The sequence below is a fragment of the Trachurus japonicus genome, chromosome 6, assembly GCF_045865225.1.
Source record: "Trachurus japonicus isolate A0001 chromosome 6, Traja_1.0".
Taxonomy (NCBI): Eukaryota; Metazoa; Chordata; class Actinopteri; order Carangiformes; family Carangidae; genus Trachurus; species Trachurus japonicus.
Genome location: NC_140912.1, coordinates 26986589 through 27010158, shown reverse-complemented (window position 1 = coordinate 27010158; position 23570 = coordinate 26986589). Strand labels below are relative to the sequence as shown.

At 41.6% G+C, this 23570-nt stretch overlaps 1 protein-coding gene across 1 annotated transcript in view; it reads right to left on the bottom strand.

The window, feature by feature from the left end:
- Positions 1 to 23570, bottom strand: part of spon1b (spondin 1b) — a 104075-nt gene that overhangs the window by 9155 nt on the left and 71350 nt on the right. Inside the window, exons 7-11 of the mRNA XM_085780075.1 lie at positions 12817 to 12881; positions 9356 to 9557; positions 5416 to 5556; positions 4412 to 4487; positions 802 to 984 (exon numbers count right to left, since the gene is read on the bottom strand). Of these exons, the coding sequence (XP_085636201.1) occupies positions 802 to 984; positions 4412 to 4487; positions 5416 to 5556; positions 9356 to 9557; positions 12817 to 12881 (667 nt within the window). The remainder of the gene's footprint in view (positions 1 to 801; positions 985 to 4411; positions 4488 to 5415; positions 5557 to 9355; positions 9558 to 12816; positions 12882 to 23570) is intronic.

Below are 23570 nucleotides of genomic sequence, written 5' to 3'. Positions count from 1 at the left end.
GTCCCCAGACCCCACTTTAAGAACCACTGGTCTAATCTGTTACAGTATGTTTCTCTTTTATAGATTTATACTGAATTACTTCATATAGATACAGACTAACACGTCCTGTATCATTTCAGTAAGGAGAGGATCTTCTGGTTTGTTTTGGTTACTGACTTCCTTATGGGACAGTTGACAGCTCTGATCTCTCACTGTCTTATCTGAATAAGAGAAAAAATGAAGTAACAGAAAGGTAAAATCCACTGAAAAAAACACACGTAGGTTAATCTCACATACACTCCCATCTTAGGCGCTTCAACACTGTTATCGTGCTGATGTTTTAACAGGAGTAATGTTTACATCTTAAAGTATGCAAGCTGCCACAATGCTTTGCAGTATCTCTGCTGTTGTTGACAGCAGCTGAGAGTCACTGAAGTAGCTGCAGGATTAACAGGCCGTATAAATGATGCATGTTGATGCTCCTCGCTGGGGGAACGCCTCCTTGTTTGGCCTCGTTCAGAACAAATTAAAGAGTTGTTACGTTCAACTTAATGAGGGAAACAGAGAATTATCTACATTTGCACTTTGGTGATGCGACTGAAAGTGAATCCAAACAACCAAATAAACCTTATCTGTTGAAAAGGAAACTGGCTGAGAAGTTTTTTCTCTTCCATATCCTCCATTATTTATATGTGATACAATAAATGAAGCTCTTCTTAGTCCAATCGCAGATAAACACTGAAGGATGACACCAATCACCCTGTGTGTGTGTGTGTGTGTGTGTGTGTGTGTGTGTGTGTGTGTGTGTGTGTGTGTGTTTACCCTCCATGCTGCATCCTGGGCCCATGCAGGGCTGGAAGTCCTGAGTGTGCGGACACGGCACGCTGAGGTCCAGCTGGGCCTTCAGCATCCTCTGCCTCATCCTGCGGCCTTTCTCACACGTGGCGCTGCTGCACGCCGACCACGGAGACCAGGCCGAGTAGATGCACGTCTCCGGTGTGTCGTCTGAGAGAGAGAGACAGAGAGAGAGAGATGAAGAAGACTGATACAGGCTCAAGTTGCATTTACAAAATTCACTTTTCTATTGAATTTCTCTAAAACAACAGGACAGATTTGGCAGATGGAGGGATGAAGGAAGGGGGTCTTATAGCCTGACAAGCCAGACTACATCATTAAAATGTCTAGTCTGGCAACGACCAGTAGACCTCGGCTCAATCCAGGGGGCGGGATGAAGGCTGTCTTTCAAACTGCCTCTGCACGCAATAGGGTAGCGCTACGACCAATCAGAGCAAAGAGCAGGATGACGTCGGTAGATTAAACTTTTCCCATATCCCGTCGGCAAAACACCAAATACATCCTTCTTCGAAATGAATGACTTCAGTGCAGTTTCTTGCTCAACTTTTAAAGAAAATGACAAGTTTAATTCTTTCAACGCCGATTCAAACGATTCCTTTGCCAAAGCCATCTTGTCATGTTTTTCACCGTCGCAAGTATGTCGTCATCGCGTTAAGCCCGCCCAACGACTCTCTAAACAGATAGAGCGCTGTGATTGGTGAACACAAACGGTGTTTGAGACTCAAAAAGTTCCTATGTCTCGTTTCTAGACCGACCTGCGGAGCAAATATATTTGCTGCCGCTAGGGTGCATCTAGATTTCTAGGCTAGGGGCTATAGACTAACACTGATTATCCAGTGTTGTACCCAAAGGTTTTTACTGCAGGTTGATACCACAAGTGACCACAGAGCGACATCTGAGGGGGAGAGGAGGGAAGAGAGGAGGGAGGGAGGGAGCTGGAGAGAATGAGAGGAGTGTGATTTGTGAATGTCGTGTCCAATTATCAGCGGAAGCAGAAGTACAAGAAGTAGCAGGGGGAACCGGCTTCAATTAATAACGCTCTCTCGGGAGTTCGGGGAAGGGGAGAGAAAACGAGAGGAGAAAAGAGCAGAGAGGAGAGGAAAGAACGAATACAATCAGGCCTGAGGGAGCAACCTGAGAAGGTCCAGTTCTCTGGGATAACGTGTAATGTGACAGAGGAGGAGAACGAGGGAAGGAATGAGCTGCAGACGTAGAGAGACGGAGGTGAGAGAAGGCGGCAAAAGCTCCAGGATGGGCTGAGTTAAAGCAGGAGGGGAAGGGAGGAGGAGGAGGAGGAGGAGGAGGAGGAGAGGCAAATGCTCTTGACTGACTGAGGAAGACATTTATTAGGCGGCAGGAGATCCTTGTTAAGAATTCTGCTGCATCGGCAAAAAATCCTGCAAAATACCTCAAGGCCACAGAGACACACACACACACACACACACACACACACACAAATCACCAGCGTGCAACAACACAAACACCGTCACACAGTCCGTCTGCTCAGCCTGAGATCATCACTACACACTATTATGCATCATTAAATACTTAATTTGTAAAAGATTCTTTCCATTTCATTTGTAAATGTTTGATGATTACATTTTTTAACTTTATAAATGGAGTATTATATCGATAACCAACCAGTTATTTAAGAGACATAAGTGGTTCAGAGGATCGTTTATGAACTATTTAGATGAACATATATGCTGCACTGATAATTAAGACATGAACTAATGGTTAGTGGCTGTGTTCATAAATGTTTCATAAACACTTATCAATACTGCAATTCATGATTAATTCAGGCAGTTACTACTTTTTAATTATGTCTTCTACGTTACTGGTAAGTAATTGGTATGATATTTAATTTATAAATGCTGAGTATTTTAGTTTAAGTGGAGTTAAACATGTACAGTAAATTACATACTTTATAAATGATGAATCAAATATTTATGATTAATGGCGTGTGTAGATTAACTAGTTTGCGCCACATGTGACATAAACAGATGTTTATAACTGGGGACAAACATTTTCATTAGTAATAGTAGTGTTATACTTATTTAATCACATAAAAAGTGATCAGTTTGGTATTAAAGCTCATGTGTTTTATCAAATTGATGATAAAGATGTTGAATTGGTGTCGTGTCTGTTCACAACACTGTTCTTCAGCTGCAGCATGTGAAGCTCTGAAGGTCACAGTGTCCAGCTCCAGCTTCACACTCAACAGTTAACTTCTTTTCTCGCTTAGCAGTCAGATTAAAAACAATCCAAAAAAATGTTTATTATTATTATTATTATTTGTGACGTAACATGTTCCTGAACACATCCATGAAACCATGCTGTCGTTTCCAGATGTTTCTATACTATTTCTGTAAGGGAAACATCTGCAGAAAACCTAAATCTTTAAAGGGATAGTTAAATATTTTTTTGCAAATTGGCCCATTGCCATAATCCCTATAGTCATAGCAGTAGGTTCGTTACCTTTAATTGTCGGTGCAAGCTATTTTTAGAACGGCGGAGCAGAGCCGCGAGCTGCTCAGAGCTACGCTACGGAGGCTGATGGGATTTCTTGGTTTCCCTCATCAAACTCATCAAATACACAATCCAACAACTCCAAAACGCTCTGGTGGACAAGTTGTGACCTGCACATTCACCACGCTATGAGATAATAACGTAAAGCTACGAGACAGTGTTGTTTTAGAGGTAAATCCATGCAAAACAGCTGATGCGCGTTCCCGTCGGGGACAGTTTTTCATCAAGCAGTCTCTGCATTTACCTCCAAAACAACTCTGTCTGGTAACGTTCTGTTATTATCTCATAGCGTGGTGAATGTGCAGGTCACAACTTGTCCACCAGAGCGTTTTGGAGTTGTTGGATTGTGTATTTGATGAGTTTGATGAGGGAAACCAAGAAATCCCATGAGCCTCCGTAGCGTAGCTCTGAGCAGCTCATGGCTCTGCTCCGCCGTTCTAAAAATAGCTTGCACCGACAATTAAAGGTAACGAACCTACTCCTAAAACTATAGGGATTATGGCAATGGGCCAATTTGGCAAAAACATTGAACTATCCCTTTAACATCCATGTGAAAATACAAGGGAAAGATAAAGATATGAAGCGTTGCTGTCCAGAGTGACGGGACCTGAGCTGCATCAGAGAATATAAAGTGTGTTTTCCGAGGACAGGAGCGGCTGCAGCCACAGCTGTGCAGCGGTGGGTCGTCCACCTCCTCTCAGCAGGCCGACGACGAGGCCCTGCCAGATGTGTTTTCTGACTATCTGACCTCCCGTCGCAGACTCAACTTAAACCAGCTGTGTCTTTAATGAGCTCGGTGTGTGTCCTTGAGCATCGCTGGACTCCGAGTCCCTCCAGTCTGTGAGCTACATGACTCGACAGTTTAAGTGAATGTTTAGCAAACACAGCGATCGGTCACAGGTTCAGAGAGTTCACAGAGCATGAAGGAATGTAATATCAGGTAATGACAGGGCTGAGTAATTAGCTAAACACCGCACGGAGCCCATTCAGTTAAACTGTTGTGTGCTGTTTGGACTGTTTCCCTGCAGGGCTGCAATCAGGACTGTACCTTCCTCCTTCTCCTCCTGCCCAATGTCAGCCACGATGTCGTCGATGGTGTCGGGCACCACGTTGCACTGTTCTCCCTGCACACACACAAAGAAAACTGTTGTCAAACACACAAATGAGTTGAAAGGCTTCTTACAAGATGAAGCAAGTGAGTCGTTTGCTCTGAAACACAACCAAAACAAAAAAATTTAAGAATAATATCAAGGTTAAGTTACTACCTGTTCTCAGGAACTTCCTTTGTCAGTAAAACTTAGTTCACATTTACAGCATCGTTACAACAATACACATACATACATATATACATTATGTATGATATATATGCGCTTAAAGATAATATCAAGGAAAGACAAACAGCTACGGCATAATAAAAGAAAAGAAAACATTAAAAGACAGTAGTTCACAGGTCGACCGGATGAATAACATTTTAACATTTAATGTCCATCCAGCTCAGTTGAAGTGTTTACAAAGACCAGACCTATTAAAAACTTGGGAACATGTTTCATTGCGGAGCTGAAAGGAAGTGTAGCTGTGTCTATATTACAGAGAAATTACCTGTCGACTCTTTACGTTTATGTTTTCACACTGTTTCTGATTTTATACAGTTTAAAACGACTTGTATCCAGAAAGCAGCCGTCAAGGACGTTCATCAGACCAAAACACTGTGACAAAGGCCATAACAGACTTTTTTTTTCAGTCAATTGAGATATAGATGGAGAAATCCTGAATACAGCAGTGAGAGAATATGGTTTGGTTATTTATGATGTTATATTAAAAGAATATCTTTCCAGGAGTCAACAAAAAGTGGGCAAACCCAGAACGTATGGACGTGATCTGGCACAGTATTTTGTATAATCTTACTTTGCTCCAGTTTGCCCTTTTTTCTGAAGCTTTCAACCAAATCTCAAAGTTGTCATCAAATCAAAACAATAATAAAAAAAAGAACTTCAGATTATCATTTCCACTGCATTATTATCGCTAAACACTCTTACACAGAACATCTTTTACCTTCCTAGCGATGCGCTCCACCACCAGCTTGGCCATCGGGGTGATCGGCCCTCCCTCGGGGTCGTAGAAGGGGCTCTGTGGGTGGTCCAGGCTGGTCAGAGGTCGGATCTTCTCCTGAGGCAAGGTGGGCTTGTTCGGGGACTGAGAGAGAAAATGCGACAATAGAAGTGATGAGGTGTAATAAACAGGTGTTGCAGCTTCAATGCAGCTTTAAGTATCTTATATATATATAAAAAAAAGAGCTGATGCCTCTGGAACATTTCTATCCTGGAGTGACCTGTCTGGAGATAAATCATATCTCTGAGCTAAAGGGGACGTCAGATGGACATGGATTAAACGACCAGTCGAAGGCGAGCCTGCTGGACTCAACATCTAATTTTCTTTGCTGCTTTATTTGTCTTTTAGTTTTCACAGTCACCGTCTGTCCCCCGGTGGTGGACGTCTCTCTGACTTCTCAATGTGAAGCATAAAGGTGAATTACTTCTTTAATACTCAGGGGAAATGTTCATGTGCAAATAATAAGAAGCTGCAGGTCAAGATCAGGTCGTGATTAGACAGGGGGAAGGAACGGTTCCCATCCAAACACTTGTGTCGTGTGCAAATCATGCACTCTGTGGTCGATGTCCTTAAGGAAAACATCTGCTCCTGTGTACAGGGTAGGAAAAAATCTGGATTTTTAAAGGTCGATATAACTAAAGATAACGTGGACTTAGAAAAGGCACATAGTGTATTAACTGGTTGATATCACATGACACATACAGTATATTTTGAGTAGTGGTCATTAAATGATCAGATATGGTCATAGTGGTCAAAAAATGCCCTTTATATAGCAAAGTATAATTGAACTATATATTATCTCAGTGTATAATGACGCTAACTTGACTTGGTTAATGAAGTTTTGATGCAAATTAATATGATTAATGAAATTGGGTATTGAATATGCCTGAAGGAAAAGACTCTGAGGGATGGTCAGAGTAAAACATTTTTCAAAAGTTAAGGCATGGGAGTTATTTGTGGGACAGGGAATACTAATCCAATAGCAGCATATAGTGGATGTGAAACAGGATTTTAAAACAAGAACAACATAAGTCCTCCTGAGACACGGACCAGTGGAGCTGCAGTAATTCAAAGCAGAATTAATGAAAAACTCCACTGGTTTTATTCTCCTTCCTGAGTTTGGTAACTGTCTAAAGAGGCAGCGACAGTGACTCTTTCTCCCATCAGCCATCTGGTCTGCAGCCTCTTTTCTGTTTGATCTCTGTTTGCATTAACGATTTAAACACCTCCTTTAATGAGAGACTCGTGGCTTTGTGTTCAGGTGTGTAATATCGTGAGTTTCTACATGTTGTAATGGCTTTAAAAAACTATAGAGAACAAAAAAAATGGGACAAAAATGAATAATTCTCTTTCTTCTTTCAGGTTAAGTCAACTTTGTTGTTGAAAGTTTTAAACCAACTTTTGATTTACTTCTTGCAGCAGAGCTGGAAAAGACAAAAGGAAGACATCTTACTAAGAAAGTGTGAGTATGAAGTTCATCTACAGTGCTGTAACGACGTCAACAATTCTCTTTGTAGTTTGCAAGTTTGCTTAAAGTTTTTCTTCACTGACTTCCCTCACTGTGTTTGATGAGGATTGTGCTTTTCATGCAGTCGAAACTGTCACGTGTGATCCCGCGGCTCTGCCTGTAGGTGGCAGTCATTTAATGTCTGCTGTGCAGTGTACAGTGAAGACAATGATCTGAGGGTGAACTTTAAAAACTAAATGTTGTATTTTCAGGGGGACACTTTCCAGAGTTAAAAAGGAGAAGAAGCACTTCACAAGCTCAGAGACAGTGAGTTTAAAGATCTCCCAGGGCCGAGGCAACAGCAGCGTGAAGACAGTGCAGCTTACATTGTTATACACTAAGATACGTTACAGTCTAGTCTGTCTCTTTTCAACATGTTCTGCTTCCATTATTGGCCTAATGATCATAACATTTCATAATTTAGAAGACTAAATCTATACTAAATGTAAATACAGGAGCGAATGTAGGTCAAGGAGCAAAAATAAAGAGACAGTTTGACAATAAAAGGAAGAACAGAAGTGACAGAAGCTGACAGTGGAGTAGTATTATATAAGTGATGTTTTTTTTGAGAGATATTTACCACCCCCCTTTCTGCCGGATGAGCTCTTTGTTTATTCATGAGCTTGTAAACTATAAATAAATTGCTGTAGTCTCCAAACAGTTGGTGAATATGGATGAGCACCTTTAATTCCAAGGATGTAGGAAAACTAAAGAAGTCAAACACAGTTGCAGACAGGTGGAGGGCGACTGTGCTGCGATGTGGCAGTTTAATATCACCGCTGCTTCCTGCCAACAGCTAGTACAAGGCTGTAAAGCTCATAATAAGATGCAATCTACTTTAACTGTCAGCTAAAGCAATGGATATAATGCAAACAGCTACGCTACACCCCTTCACCTTTAAAATGAAGCACAGGTGTGACAGGTGCAAGTCTCTCTGTTGTGGAGATCTTTAAAGGAGACACATTATGCCCCTTTTCCACAAATTAAAATATTTCCCAGGTGTTTTAAAGACATGTCTGTGACATGCTTCGGTCAAAAATACCCCAAGGAACAAACATCACAGCTCTTTTCATCCTCTCAAAACAGCCCTGTTCAGAACGGCTAGTTTCAGTGCCTGTCCCTTTAAATGCAAATTTGAAAACTAATGACATCATTGTATGACAACTGAGGGAACAGCTCGTAAAACCACATGATTTCAACCTCGGGAGTCTGACAAACGTCCCCTTTAAAGGGACAACGAGGAGTTTCTATTTGGTTATAAAAAAGTCTCACGTTAATGTGGATGAATCTACACTACCCACACTTGTTAATGGGCCCATTTTCGATAAATATATCGTTTTGTCTCTATCGTTATTTTGTTATTATTAGTGGTGGCGGAGATGCTGGTCGAGCCGACCAGCTTTCTTTACTTTCGTAGCGAGTCATGAGAATAACGCCGCCGAATCGCCATTTCTGGTCGGAACTACGACGGTATGTCTTCGAACCTCTGACTTTAATTCTTGATGAATGAAAACATGAGTCCGTCTTGCGCCGGTCAAAGAATTTCACGGTGCGCGCGGAGGCTCATAAATGTAGTGTGAAAACGCTTCGCTTTTCCAAAACTCCTCGTTGTCCCTTTAAGTCTTTACAGTGACTGACCGACTCAAAAGATATCTGCTTAACATAAATGTTTTTAGCTGGTTAGCTCAAAATCATTAGCAAAGACACATTAACACATGACTACACCTACAAAACAAAAACACTGTTGTTGAGCCAGCTAACAAGAAATTTGACCTACTATCAAGGCAGCTAACTAGACTAACATTTCTCAGACTAAGTCTCAAGCTAATGGTGCTGTCACATCAGTTCATTCAAGACGAAAATACTCGTATACTACACTAAACTTGAGCACTTTCGCAAATAAGGTGGAAATACCTTACATTTTACACCTTATTTAGTTAGTTTTTTTTACACAGAGGATACTGGTCACCTCTTATTTTGATTTAACCGAAGCGTATTGTTTTTACACTTTTCTGGCAGACAAGGAAGTGACAGAGCTCATCTATGGTGACATTCCTCTCTAACCAACTGGCTCACAGACCTGGGACACGTTGATTGAAGGACAAACTTAATCCTATTCTTTTTTATTTATTTATTTTTAGTATATTTTTTGGGCTTTTTGGCTTTAATTGATAGGACTGTAGAGATAGACAAGAAGTGGGGAGGACTAATAGCCTCTTATACGACGCCCCTTAATCCTATTCTTAATCCTTTTCTGATAACACCCATAATTTCTTCAAGGTCCTCTATAATGACAACATGTTCAGCAAACTGACATTGCAATGCCTCAACTCCAATATTTCATCTAAGTGGGACAAACGGTGTAGGATAGGCTACCTCGTAAGTGACGCCACTATCAGTGCCTGCATCCCAGGGAATGAGGTCAGTCACCAGCCTCTGCACCCAGCCACACTCCTTGGTGCAGAGATCCTCGCCCGACAGCCCCACGTTCCAGTCCGGACTCGGCCCCAGCATGGTGAGGAAGGACATCAGGTGTCGCGTCCGGTCCACGGAGAACTCTGCCGACGGAGCCGCTCGCCTGGCAAAAGAACAAAAAAGAAAAGAAAAGGAATCCTGAATATTCGGTTAATGAGAGAGCCCTAATTGCGTTTCTAACATAATCATCTCTGGAGAAACATTTTCACAGTTCACCTCCGATGTCACGACCTCCGACCCGATTCACACTCTGCTAATTGCCGGATAATTGAAGCACGAAAATATCCAATTAGAGGCAGAAAATAGCTGGTAATGACTCGAGGTATTCTTCTTGCATGCCTAAAACTCACCGGGTATAATATATAAGGTATTATGAATTTAATAATGAGCTAATTTGAAGTTTCTTTGCGGAAAAGGTTCTTTGGGATCTTAATTAAACAGTAATGTCTTAACAAAACAAAAAAAATGCACCAAAAAACAACTCTTAGAACAACTTGACAACTTTGCCTGAAAAACTGAACAAAATGAACCAGAATTTCATCCTCGCAATGGGAGTGTGTGAGTGTGTGTGAGTGTGTGGGTGTGTGTGTGTGTGCATGAATGTGTGTGAATGTTCTCATTAGTAAAAATAATAGTGGCACAATATATTGCAAATGACAGAGAACGCTAGGAGGGGTAATTAAACAGATGTTTGGTGAAAGATACAGTGCATGAGCGTGTGTGTGTGTGTGTGTGTGTGTGTGTGGTTGGTTATGCTCATGCTGTGCTGAGGGCTTGAATTGTGATAAGTTTCTAGCTGCTCTTGAACTAATTCCACTGAGAGCACACGATGCCAGAGCGTGCGACTGTTCAGACAAATAAAGCCCCGGTTTTTAAAGAGGTGTTTAAAAAAGGAGGGACCCTGAAACAATTAAGAATAACTTTATTAAAATTCATACAACACTATCTGAATTTTAATTATGATTTACAAAACACTCATTACAGTAGATTAGACATGAAACTTTTCTCAAACTTCCTCTGCTAATTAAGATTCTTATACTGCTTATCTATCTACCTACCTACCTACCTACCTACCTACCTATCTATCTATCTATCTATCTATCTATCTATCTATCTATCTATCTATCTATCTATCTATCTATCTATCTATCTATCTATCTATCTAGACTTCAGGCATCTGGGTTTGTTTGGCAGCGGTTGATTGACATCTGAGAGCTGGCGTTGCTACAGTAGGAGACGCGCTGTCAACTCTGAGGGATACGAGGGGGCTTCTCCATTCTGCTAATTACACTTCCTTCCCTCTTCACTCCTTCCTTCATTTTCATTTTCATTTCATCCTCCGACCTGTGACTCGGAGAAACTGATCAAAGTCCAACATCATCAAGGATGTTCCCATCAGACATTTGACATTTGACGGCATGTAGCTACAGTTCACGACGCTGAGCTTTGACATGGAGACGACTGTCAGACGTTAGTTAGTCATACGATCTCAGAGGAGAAGCGAGGAGGAAGTACAGTACAGGTGTCACAAGGTTTTTTTACGTCCTTGTGATTGGTCAGCTCTTTTTTTCTCTTATTCTCCGACTCTTTCGGGAAAAATACCGGCTGCAGATTTACAGTCTTACACAAAAGCAAAGAACCAGTTATTACTGTGACTCCTGTAATATCACACTGAGTCTGAGATGGATGTCAGACCGGCACTACCTGGAGTCTCTCTCACACAAACTAATTAGACTATAGATTTGATTCAGTCTATTTAAAGCTGTATTTATTGCTCCCTCACGTCCACTCTGTTCTATTTGTGTTAATTATATCAGTCGGAGCTTATACATGAATATTGGTATTCATATTCAAGCTGTCTGTCCCTTTACAACGCTGGAGGCAGAGCAGGACGCCCACTCGTCAGAGAGCTGGTGGACAAGACGCCGAACCCCAAACAGCCCCGTTGAGTGGGTGCAGTGTGGTAGAAAACAGTCGCGTGAGGGGTGAATGTGGCTCCAGGTGTAAAGTGCTTTGAGTGGTCGATAAGACTAGAAAAGACCATTTGCCATTGAACGTTTCAGAGGACTAGCTCGCATTCAGTACGTTTACATGCTCAGTTAAATGGAGCTATACGGTTACAGCTTGACTGGGACATTTGATTGGACGGCCGACGACCTTGTCCCAGTCAACAAGGACGGAGGGGAACTGAGGTCTGTCCCACTCTGGTATGAAAGTATAGATGACGATGTGCTGCTTTTCACCTGGTTGGTACTGGACCTTTTTCTGGTTGATCTGTTACATCACAGACCAAACTAGTTGCTCTAGCTCTTAGCAAACTGGTGAAAACATGGACGACTTTACGGACCGGATTCATTCTTCTGCTTTTGTCACACATTTTGGGTGGGAACTGTGGAGCAGCCTTTGTAACTCGACTCCTTTTTGCATTATCTGGGTGTTTGTTGTAGGGATTGGCTGTTTTTTTTCACCTATTACCGGTAAAATTAAACTTATTTTAAAACACACTCCTTTGGTTCTGATGCAGCCCTCTTATCTGCCTGAAATCGCCACTCTTGGCTGCGTGACAGTGTCCCGCCCACTGAACCAAGATTTGTGTTGGAGTTTGTCTTTTTCTACAAAAATTTAAGGTCTTTTTGTCACATATTTTCACAGTGTACAAAAAAGAAACACATAGTACACTGTATTCAGTCCAATCCCAGGTGTGTTATTTAAAATTTTGAAACCAAATCTTTAATTTTTACTGCTAATGAATATCGGTTCTAAATATCGGTTATCGGTTTCCTTGATTACTAATAATCTGTATCGGCCCTGAAAAAAACATATTGGTTGATCCCTAGTTTGTTGGACTTTGAGCAGTTTGGTTTAGTATAATTAGAATCAGACCAACATTTTTTACATCTGTATGTAAAAATCCAGTTTTAGATGGACTAACAAAACATTGTGTAAATGTACAGACTTTTATGTTTGTACTCCACTCCACTGGAAGCTAATTAGCTCGGTCGAGTGTTAGCTGTCTCCACATTGTAAAAACCACAACATAAAACAGTGTTTTCAGATAAATGGGACTAAGCAATGACTAAACATGAACATGAATATCTTATAACTGTAATACCAACCCAATCAAACCATCAGAACAAACAGATGTATTAATTTAGATGGCAGGAAAATAAATAAAACTTCAATGTCTTCTTTCTGGTCATTACAGTTGAAACAACAAACATCCAAGATGTATTTAAATTTATCTATTTAAATATGAATCTAGCCGCTGGCGTTTCTCATTTTTTGACACTGTAACTTTCAATCATGTCTCTTACAGATGTGCTTTGTCCCCTTTAGTGAAGCTGACAGTGAGTGATACTTACAGGTTGAGCGGCTGCCACGCCGGCCACTGAGCCTTAGTTTTAATGACAGTCAGTACCTCATCTCCCTGTGGAGAGACAGAGACAGACAGAGAGAGAGAATTAGAGAGATGAAGCGAGAGAGCAGCGGAGAGATATAAGAAGTAATTTGTCTCTAAATGGACGACTATAAAGAGAGAAAAAAGAAACATTGACAGAGAAAAGACCGAAATTGACAAATTGACGTGGCCGAGGTTGAGCACTCTCATCCAGGGACAGCAAAGTGGATTCGACTTTTCAAAGGCTTAAGAACCTGGACAAAGTGTCTCTTATCAGGACAAATAGGCTCGCTGCTGTTTTATAATAGCCGTCTCATTCGAGCGAGGAGCCTCATTCTGCACTCGGCGCAGCACCCACCGCTCTCTGAAGTCTCTCTGTAGCATTACAGCCACTTCATGAACTGACCAGTGCATTATCTATCTATCTATCTATCTATCTATCTATCTATCTATCTATCTATCTATCTATCTATCTATCTATCTATCTATCTATCTATCTATCTATCTATCTATCTATCTATCTATCCATCCATCCATCTATCCATCTATCTATCTATCTATCTATCTATCTATCTATCTATCTATCTATCTATCTAGGAGGACGGCAGGTGATGGATTCAGTTTGGTTCAGCAGACGATTTGAACTGTATTGAAAAGTTTAAATGTGCCCTCTCAGGTGTAAAAGGAGCTTTTATTGTGCATTCAATACTTCTTTATGTTTTTGTCTCTTTGTCTTTTTAAACACATATACACACACAGAGAGATAGACAGACACACACACACACACCTACAAATACAGACACACACACAACCACAAGCATCAGCCCCAGTCTGGGATGTGCCAGGGAAAGAAAAATCCTTTTTTTCTGGTTGACTGAAGATTCCTGAGTCGCCTTGAAAGCCTCCTCTCTACCCTGGGGTGGTGTGGAGAAAAAAGTGTGTGTGTGTCTCTGTGTGTGAGTGTTGGTGGGTGGTTGGCTGTGTGGGTGGGTGTCTGGTTGTGTGTGTGTGTGGGTGTGTGTGTTTGTGTGGATGAAAACAAGTTTACAAGTCAGTGTCCATCTTCTCTTCAGAGCAGCCTGCGGTTCTGTGGCCTCAGACCTCACTCCATCCTCTCATACAAGCCCACACACACACACACACACACACACACACACACACACACACACGGACAAAGGTAGGGACACACAAACACACACAGTATGTGAATGGAGACAGCCAGAGGGACGGGAACACACAAGCTGACAAGGAAAAATAATATTGTTTATCTATGAAAACGCACAGAGAGCCACGAGGAAACTGCTACCAAAGTAACTACCATTCAAAAACATGACAAAGAGCTGCAGGGTAAAATGCAAACACGTGTGTTTTTGCATCTAAAACCACAGTTGTGCAGCCTGTTAATCTATGAACCACAAGTGAGACAAAAGTTTGAGTGTTTTCAATCAGTCTTCTATCAATACTCTCACGGAAATCAGGTAAAATACCACAGCAGTGTCAAGCATTGGACTCACTGCCTGTATAGAAATTGCCGAAGCTAATTAAACTTTTTGCTTTAATGAGACAGAACAATAATTATAACCTGAGTTGTTGTTGTCACAGACACGGCGACAGAACATGGACGTGTTAAGAAACTCAGCGGACTGAGAGGATCCACAGCTGCAGTTCACTGCTCACAGATATAGTTACATGTGGGAGGTGTTGGGATCATTTATTTGTCTTGGAGATAATGATGTATTCACGCCTTTTTCAACATCTGGCCAGCGCGCACGCAGCTCGGGTTCCCTCCACAGGCGGTCGAGAGCGATCGCATTTCACACCATCTTGAGCGCTCGCGGATGCACGGAGGCATCTATCACCCAGGACGCACGAGGCCGCTGCGTGTGAACGGGGTCTCGCCCCGAGCGGCGTCGCATCAGAAAAGGCACTGATGGCTCCGTCTGGGAAGTTATAACGAGCAAGTTTTTACAGATGTTAAAAAGTCATGTGAGTGAACTTTGTATTCATGACGCGTCACAGACCGTGTTTACAGGGACGACATCTGCAGTGGTTAAAACTGCAGCACATGCTTCATCAGCTGATAAAAGAAAACCTAGACAGCAAATCTTCATAAACGTATGTGGAACAGTTCCTTCAAAATTAATATTGTAAATGTCAAAAATGGACGTGACTGATACTAATTTACAAGAACAAAACTATCCTGACAACTAAATATCGTTCTGACTTGGACTTGAACCCACGGCTGCTGTAGTGAGGACTGAGTCTAAGTGGGATTGCGCTCCCAAAGCGTAAGCGGACTGAGTGGCTGCCCCACAATGGCCATCATGGGGGCCCAAAGAGTATCAGAGTATCATGTTATTACTTTACACATTGTCTTCTATCTAAATAGACAATTTTTTCTGAGCTGCAGTGCAGAAATCCAACACAATTGATGTGTTAACACATCACAGAATAAAACTGATAAACAGGACAGAAATAATAAAAATATTGTAAATGACGAGGCACAACTTGCTGCGATTTACCTTCTCCCTTTATAGGCCTATGACAACACCCTGACAAGCCAGACTATATCATTAAAATGTCTAGTCTGGCAACAACCAGTAGACCTCGGCTCAATCCAGGGGGCGGGATGAAGGCTGTCTTTCAAACTGCCTCTGCACGCAATAGGGTAGCGCTACGACCAATCAGAGCAAAGAGCAGGATGACGTTAGCCTGACAAGCCAATTAAAATGTATGTCGCCATCGCGTTAAGCCCGCCCAACGACTCTCTAAACAGATAGAGCGCTGTGATTGGTGAACACAATCGGTGTTCGAGACTCAAAAAGTTCCTACGGCTCGTTTCTAGACCCACCTGCGGAGCAAATATATTTGCTGCCGCTAGGGTGCGTCTAGATTTCTAGGCTACTATAACAATGTAACAGGAAAGACAATGTATTACATTAAAGGGATACTTCACCCAAATCTTGCACATCTCGTGCAGCTACTGGGAGCTACTGCTACAACAAGGCTAAAAACAGAGATCAAATTAATTTTTTCCGAACAACTTTTTCATGTCGCAGGTTCAGGACACTTGGGTCAGTACAGACAAGCAGTATGGAGGTATCTGGATGTTTCATAGTGTGTGTTTTGGATGAGCTCTATCTGCCGCCATTATATGAAAATCCGTTGCCCCCCTGGAACTCCAAAAGCATTTTGATAACTCCAAAAGTTCTCTGAACCCTTCCTTGGCATGACAGTGAGTAGAAAATTTGTGAATTATCGATTTTGGGTGTAGTATCCCTTTAAATATGTTTATAAGAAGATACTGTTTTATCTCAAATTTGGTGATTTTATCGGCAGTTTTGCACATTATAATTTCTTTAAACCAGCAATAATCATCACATGTTGACAATAGCTAACAGTATTCACGGTGGGAGCCAATCGAATTCTGCTCAGGGCTCCGTAAAGCCCTGGGTCGGCTCTGTGTGCTCCACTGTGTTCTCCTCTCGCACACCGAGCACCACCACTGTCTCCCAGGTCACTGCTTCAGCACGTCGCCCTGACCCCTGACCCCCTGCTGTCCAACAAACTTTATATATGAAGACACTAACAAGAAGTAGGACATGTGTGATACAATCATCAGAACTTGTGGTGTAGTGTTTTTGTGTTTTGCTCAGAAACAGCAGGAGAGCACAGACTCCTCTGTTTACAGGACGTTATCATTCATTAGTGTTGATGTGAACGTCATCATCATTACGACTGTTGTTGTTGCTGATGATGTGGACGACTGTGTAGTGCCCATCAACACAACTTTCAGAGCCATTTTGCTATGAAATGTTAAAATACTCAAGTGCAGACCTCGTTATTTCCTAATGAACTTAGACTTCACTAAACACTTCATATCCAGGATATAAAAGCTAAAACGCACATTTTGCAATGGTCACATCATGTTTCCCGTTAAACATGTAGAAAGGATAAACGGGTCTGAGGTAATTTTCTCCATCATTCTTTCACTCCATTCGCCATCTGCCGTCAACCAGCCACTCTCTCCCGTAGCTTTGGTTCAACTCAGGCTAAAAGAAGAGCGTCTTATTCCTGCGAAACGGCGCTGCACGTTTTTATGGCAGCACTCAGCCTGTATCAGATAATGCACAATGCTTCACGGAGGCCGGCAGGAGGAGAGGCAAATCTTCCTGTAATGGCTTTGTTTTGTTTATGGTAATTATTGTAATGGCACAAAATGACTGTGATTTAACCAATGTTTTAAGGCACGTTAACATTTTCATGAGTGATTTCAAGGAGAAGAGAAAGAATGGAAGAGATGAGGAGGGAGGTGGAGGGAAGCTAAGACAAACAAAGACACGACGACCAGGTACAGACTGTTCCATATTCAGCCCAGTCATCAGGAGCACCGGGAGAAATCATGGTGGGACGCCACATCAAAAAAATCCATAATGTTTTTTTTATTTATTTATTTTTTACCAGCCCCCTCTGGTGCTTGTTATTCTCTCATTGAGATCATGCTGTGGGGGCTGTTTCAGGACCGAACCCTCCACCTGCAGAGCTGCTGTCGATACACATCAAACACAGGGAATTAGAGATAAACACCTGTTACCTTCAGCTGCAGCTCAGGTAAATAAAAGGTCCTGGTGGTCACTATTTAAGGAAAATAAGCAGCCAAACAGGAAGTTCAATCACTCAAGTCAGTCAGTCAGTCGCTCAAGGACGTTCGTTCACATGTGCAGCACAGAGCAGGAAACTGAGGAGGAGGAAGAGGATAAAGTGGGAGAGTGGGATGGATAAGACTGAGAAGGAGAGAAGTGAAATAAAGAGAAGAGCAGGAGATAGAAGACACACACACACACACACATATTTCATTCAGCCTTGGCATGATAACACTCCCTCAATTCCCTTCGCTTTCCATCCTTCCTCACCTCCTTCTCCTCATCCATCCGTCCTTCCTCCTCCTATTCTCCTTCCATTTTCCAGTATCATCCTTCTTTCTCATTATTCTCATGTCCTTCAGTTATTTATCTATTTATTTTTTGCTCATCCTTTTCTTTGTTTTCACATAACCAATATCCAAACCTAACCATGATTCTAATTAGCGCAGGGATGATTAGGTGATTAATTGATTGAACAATTCATTTATAGCTTAATTCATGAGGAAAAACTGAATCCGGCTTTTCAAATCGGAGAATTAGCATTTTTATTTCCAGCCCCTACAATACTATAAATAACAGCCTGTAAATGAGTGCTGTAATTATTTGTTGGGGAACATCGGGGTTAATTGAATTTCCCAGCGTCTTCATCCCAGTGATGTTGCCAGGGGGTGAACAGATAAACTGCTGTTCGTTGGGAAATGTGAAGGAGTCGCCACAATCATTAGAAGTCGTTATCGGGACTCTGTGGATGTGTGCACTAAACTTCACGACAATCCCTCCAATAGTTGTTGAGCTACTTCGGTTTGAACTAAAGAAGGGATCCACAAACTGACACGCATTCATGTAGCCTAATCTATAAATACATCCAACCTAAAATGGTCTAGTGTATCCAGCCTTACGGTCTGTGGAGGAGGGTTGTTGCTAAAAACTGCTGCTTTAAAAATATTTTTAAAATGACCTTGTAAAACAAATAGTTGATAATGACAAACTTGTGATTAAACAGTTAAAGGGATACTTCAACATTTTGGCAAATTGGCCCATTGCCATAATCCCCATAGTTTTAGCAGTAGGTTCGTTACCTTTAATTGTCGGTGCAATTTTTTCCCTCATCAAACTCAAAACTCACCGACAATTAAAGGTAACGAATTTACTGCTATGACTATAGGGATTATGGCAATGGGCCAATTTGCCAAAATGTTGAAGTATCCCTTTTATGTTACTATGTTGTTACTATGACAGCAGTGAAATGAAAGACTGGAAAAACCAAACTTTAAGCTGAAAGACATTATAAGAACAATTTCAGAGTTGGTGGTAACTCTGTGGTTTCATCACTACAAGCGACCATGCTCACATAACCAATTATTGTTTGTTTCGTTCTGATTAGGGCAAATATTGATTATAGCTGCTTTAATTTACTATTTCATGCTCAAAGACACACCACTGCTTCCATTTTTAAGATGCCAAGTACATTCCCATGTGGCTTTCTCTGCGTGACAGATGTAAGAGTTCATTTTTCTCATGCAGCAGCTGGACAGACGGATACTTGTGTGAACAGGACAGACCCAGACAGCCTGAACCACTCCTTCCCAAATCCCCTCATTGGTCTCAGTTCTGCCCACTTATCACTCGCTCACTTTGGAATGAAGTTTTGCCTGGAGGGACCGTACGCGTGGCCGTGTGAGGCTCTGTATTGTCTTTCCAGACTCAGTCTAATAAAGGAAAATGAGCCTGGGGACTTTGGGAGAAGGTGTCTAATAAAAAATCAACACTGCACTAATGCAATTACAATTGCATAGGGGCCATGGAGCAGATGGATGACTGGGCCAATACGTTGTAACTCAGTCGGATAAAATTCACAGCTTGGGTCAAACCATGGGAACACACACACGCACGCACACACATAAAGAAACACACATACATATGCACTGACACATGTAAGTATATTGACTTAGAGACATGCCTCCAGATACGGTTACTGAGCACAAACGGTTTTATCCAAAGGTGACACACGATGAAACAATCTCCCCTTGTGGAAATAAACAGTAATTTCCCTCATCTAGCGAGATGTCTTCGATCATTTGTCAAGTATCATTTCACAAAGACACACGACGCACACAACAATTTCAGCTCAGCAGGTTATTCATCAACCACCTGTGACATAGATATGAAGCCAAGAGCCACACTTCTATCATCTGTCCAATTACATCCTAATTTACTTGTCCCTCAAGCTAGCAGCTGTAATTGCACTGTACAAAACAACAACCCGTGTTCCCTTATAGCGGAGCCATCAGATCTGATATAAACAAACCCAATAATAATCATAATATTGCACAAAATGAACGAATTAAATTAATCAACATTCACTTCATCTGATAAGGTCTAAAGGAGAGATAAGATGGCGTGTTTATTCCTGTCTCATTAGGTGATATCCTGGCAAGTTGTGTTCAACATTACACACACACACACACACACACACGCACACACACTTACAGCCTTAGTTTGACAAACACAATGCAGCAACAGAATATTCAGAACCAAGTTTTTATGAGACTTTTACTGCAGTGATTCCTGTGGTAATAATGGCAGCGATGAAGCAATGGCGCTAAGGGCTAAGGTGGTAATATCAGGGTATTTATTGAATGGAGCCAATTGAAGCACTGGTGATTGTGTAGACGGAGAATTCATCGATGATTTAACATTAAATTAGACCCATTAAAGCCACTGAAAACGTTTGGTTGGGTTTCAGTGTTTCTTCATAACATTAAGTATTCATGGGTCAGGACTGGGAGGAGGTGAAGGTAGAGGAGGCAGAATCACCGCTTTGGGACAGTGTGCTGTTCGAGGGTTGGCATCCAAACACCACAATATTACCCAAAGGATCGGGAAGAGGTAAAGGCAGGACTCGAGGACGTAGGTGTAAGAGGAATGAAGAAACAAACCATGGGCACTTAAAGGAATAGTTCACCAAAAAATGAAATTCAGTCATTCGTAGTCCAACGAAAACTTAATATGAGAGTCAATAGCGCCGACACAAAAACTTCCATAAAACTACACAAAAACCTTGAAATATTCCTCCACACTGCTCGTCCGCTGCAATCCAAGTGTCCTGAAGGGATATAGTCCAGAGTTAACCCAAAATGACATCATTTTAGCAAGTCAGGTCACGCCTGCGTGCATCGCGTGAGAGCGCGCCCCAGGCAAATTCAATACAGGACAGTTTAGGCTGTAAAAATGTCCTAAATTACGTTGTTTCGAGTAAACTCTGGACTATATCCCTTCAGGACACTTGGATTGCAGCGGACAAGCAGTAAGGAGGAATATTACAAGGTATTTGTGTAGTTTTATTGACATTTTTGTGTTGGGCGCTATTGACTCTCATATAAGGATTTCGTTGGACTACGAACCGGCCTCCTGGGTCTCCAGATGCACTATGAGGAATAAAAAACTACTCCGGAGTATTCATCAGCATGAGGGTGAGTCAATAATGACTGAATTTCATTTTTTATGGTGAACTATTGGAGGGCTGAACCACTCTGGATCTAGTCGGATGTTTACAGCCTCCATCCTATTGTGACGGGGGCCTGGCAGAAACATTGGTGTGCTCGCTGTGTCAGAGGAGAGGGACGCCTGGAGCAAGTTGCTGTTCAAAGGCCCCGGGGGGAAGGGGTAGTAGCAGTGGAGTCCCTCAGGTGCAACAGTGCAACAGCAGAAGACATCTACTAAGGCATCACTGTCAGCAGCCAAGCAAAGGTTCATCCATTGAGGAAGAAAAATGTCATTTGTCAATGAAGGAAAGAGGCCATCGCAGCATCCAAGGTTGTCAAGCGGACGTCTTGAAGCCACTTGGGACAGATGGCTGAAGGTTGACCTAAGAGACAGCAGACACCACTGCATGGACGACACCCATCCTGATGTCCAAAACAGCAAGGAAGGGCATGATGAGTGCATGTACTGCCCTTGGAGGAAGGAGGCTGCAGATGATTTACTAGTCAATGGCAATGAAAGGATCTCAGGTTCTTTGGCATCACAAGACTAAACAGGAAGAGAAGCACCAGGATCATCACTGATGGAAGAAATGGGAAGGCTCAAAACACCATATACACTACTTTACATTCAAGATTCAAGATTCAAGATTCAAGAGTGTTTATTGTCATTTGCACAGAGGAAACATGTTTCACTGACAATGAAATTCTTTGTTTTTTGTTATAGTGTATTATCCACCTGAAACTCTGTACTTTTATATTTTAAATTATCTTACTTTCTTGTGTTCTTTGCTTGCCTAAGGAAAATTACTTATTATAATGTGAACTAATGCTTTATTTGGCCAAAAGGCTAAACTTAAGGTCAGAGCTTAAGTTACCTTTTTTGGACAATTGTATTTTGGTTTGCCCCATCTATGTTTATAAATAGCCTGGTCAAGAGGTTAAATGTCAGAGGGTAAATAAATTCTATGGGTTAGGGCTTTGGGCCAAGGGTGGGGGATCTCACATTGGCACCAGAGATGCTCCCAGATTCAACATTTTTGTGAGTCACTGTTCTATTCTTGTAATAAACTTCTTTTTGAATGCAAGTAAAGATGTGTCGGTGGTGATCAGTTCATCAACACATCAATATACCACATTGTCAACATCACAAATGCCAGCATAAGAGATATAAAACCACACTGATCCATGGACAACATTTGTATTATCTCCGTCGTTGTGCTGTTTGTCTAGTTTTTAACTTTTCTCTGTCTACGATGAAATCAAATATTTTTAAAAACTGACTGGGTTGGACACAAACTTGTACTGACTTGAGAATTTTAGTCTCAGATGTATGAAACTGGAAAAGCAAATCTTTTTTTTCTGTTGGGATAGATCTGCCATTAGATCACTACCAACAACAACCTAGTTTGTTGGTAGTTTGAGCTCTTTTTTGTGCAGCCTGCAACAGTTATGTGTGTTTCAGTACCAAAACGATTATGTGTGAGTGTGTGTGTGTCTTTTCATGAAGGCATTTCCTCTCAGATTTCATAACCTGAGGGAGTATATAATCCATCACGCCGGTCTCAGAGATAATAGGCAACACATTCACCTGAGGAAACATCGTCACATGTCAGCTTGGATCACTACTCATCTTAGCAAACCTCTGTGTTTGTTACCAAGAACCAAACAGCTGCGATTACACAAAGGTAAGTGAATGATGGTAACAGATCTATGAGCCGAGGTCTAGATACGCATAAATATGAATATTTGTATTTACACGAGCAACGGTAAACTGATTTTATCCCATTTCAGGTCCTCTTCATCCCTGTGGCTGCTGTAAATGGCCGTTTTGTTTATCTGTTTACCCAGTCATTAACTTTTGAGGTAGTTTGGGCAAATGGCTGACTCCGCTGAATGAGCTGAGAAATCGTTTTAATGAGCAATTTCATCTAAATAACTGAGTAAAACATAAAAACATGTTATGACAGATAAAAAAAACAGAAGAAAACTACTTTCAAGCTGAGATAAGAAATTACACGGTGTCATTACAATGAAAATAAATCAACCGGCATGAAAGCTCTTTTTGAAAGCCAAGGTTTTTTGCCGCAGAAAATAAAGTGGGAGCTTCTGCAGCGAAACCTTTTGAGTCTGCGTTTGAAGTGGATCTGGAAATGTAGATGATGTTTTACAGACTTTGCTCTCCAGCAGATTGCAGCCACTCATCCAAGTCACCTCAAAGGCTTTTTGGACCAGGCGCTTGGGCTTAAATCTGAAACATCATTATCACTGAGATCTTCCTTCCCGAGAAGAGAAGAGAAGAGAAGAGAAGAGAAGAGAAGAGAAGAGAAGAGAAGAGAAGAGAAGAGAAGAGAAGAGAAGAGGATGGATGATTTTATCTCATTAACCTTTGTAATTTACTGCCTCGTCTTATATTATGAGAGTGTCGGACCGTTAGCTCTCCTCCATCCTGTTGTTATTACCTTCCATATGTTTGCAATCGCACAGGTCAAGTAAACCATAACCACCTCTGATATTTAGACATTTGGGAAAAGAGGAGTTTTGACATTTTTCTCGGAGGTTATGAATGTAGCTCTTTCTACAGATAATTGATC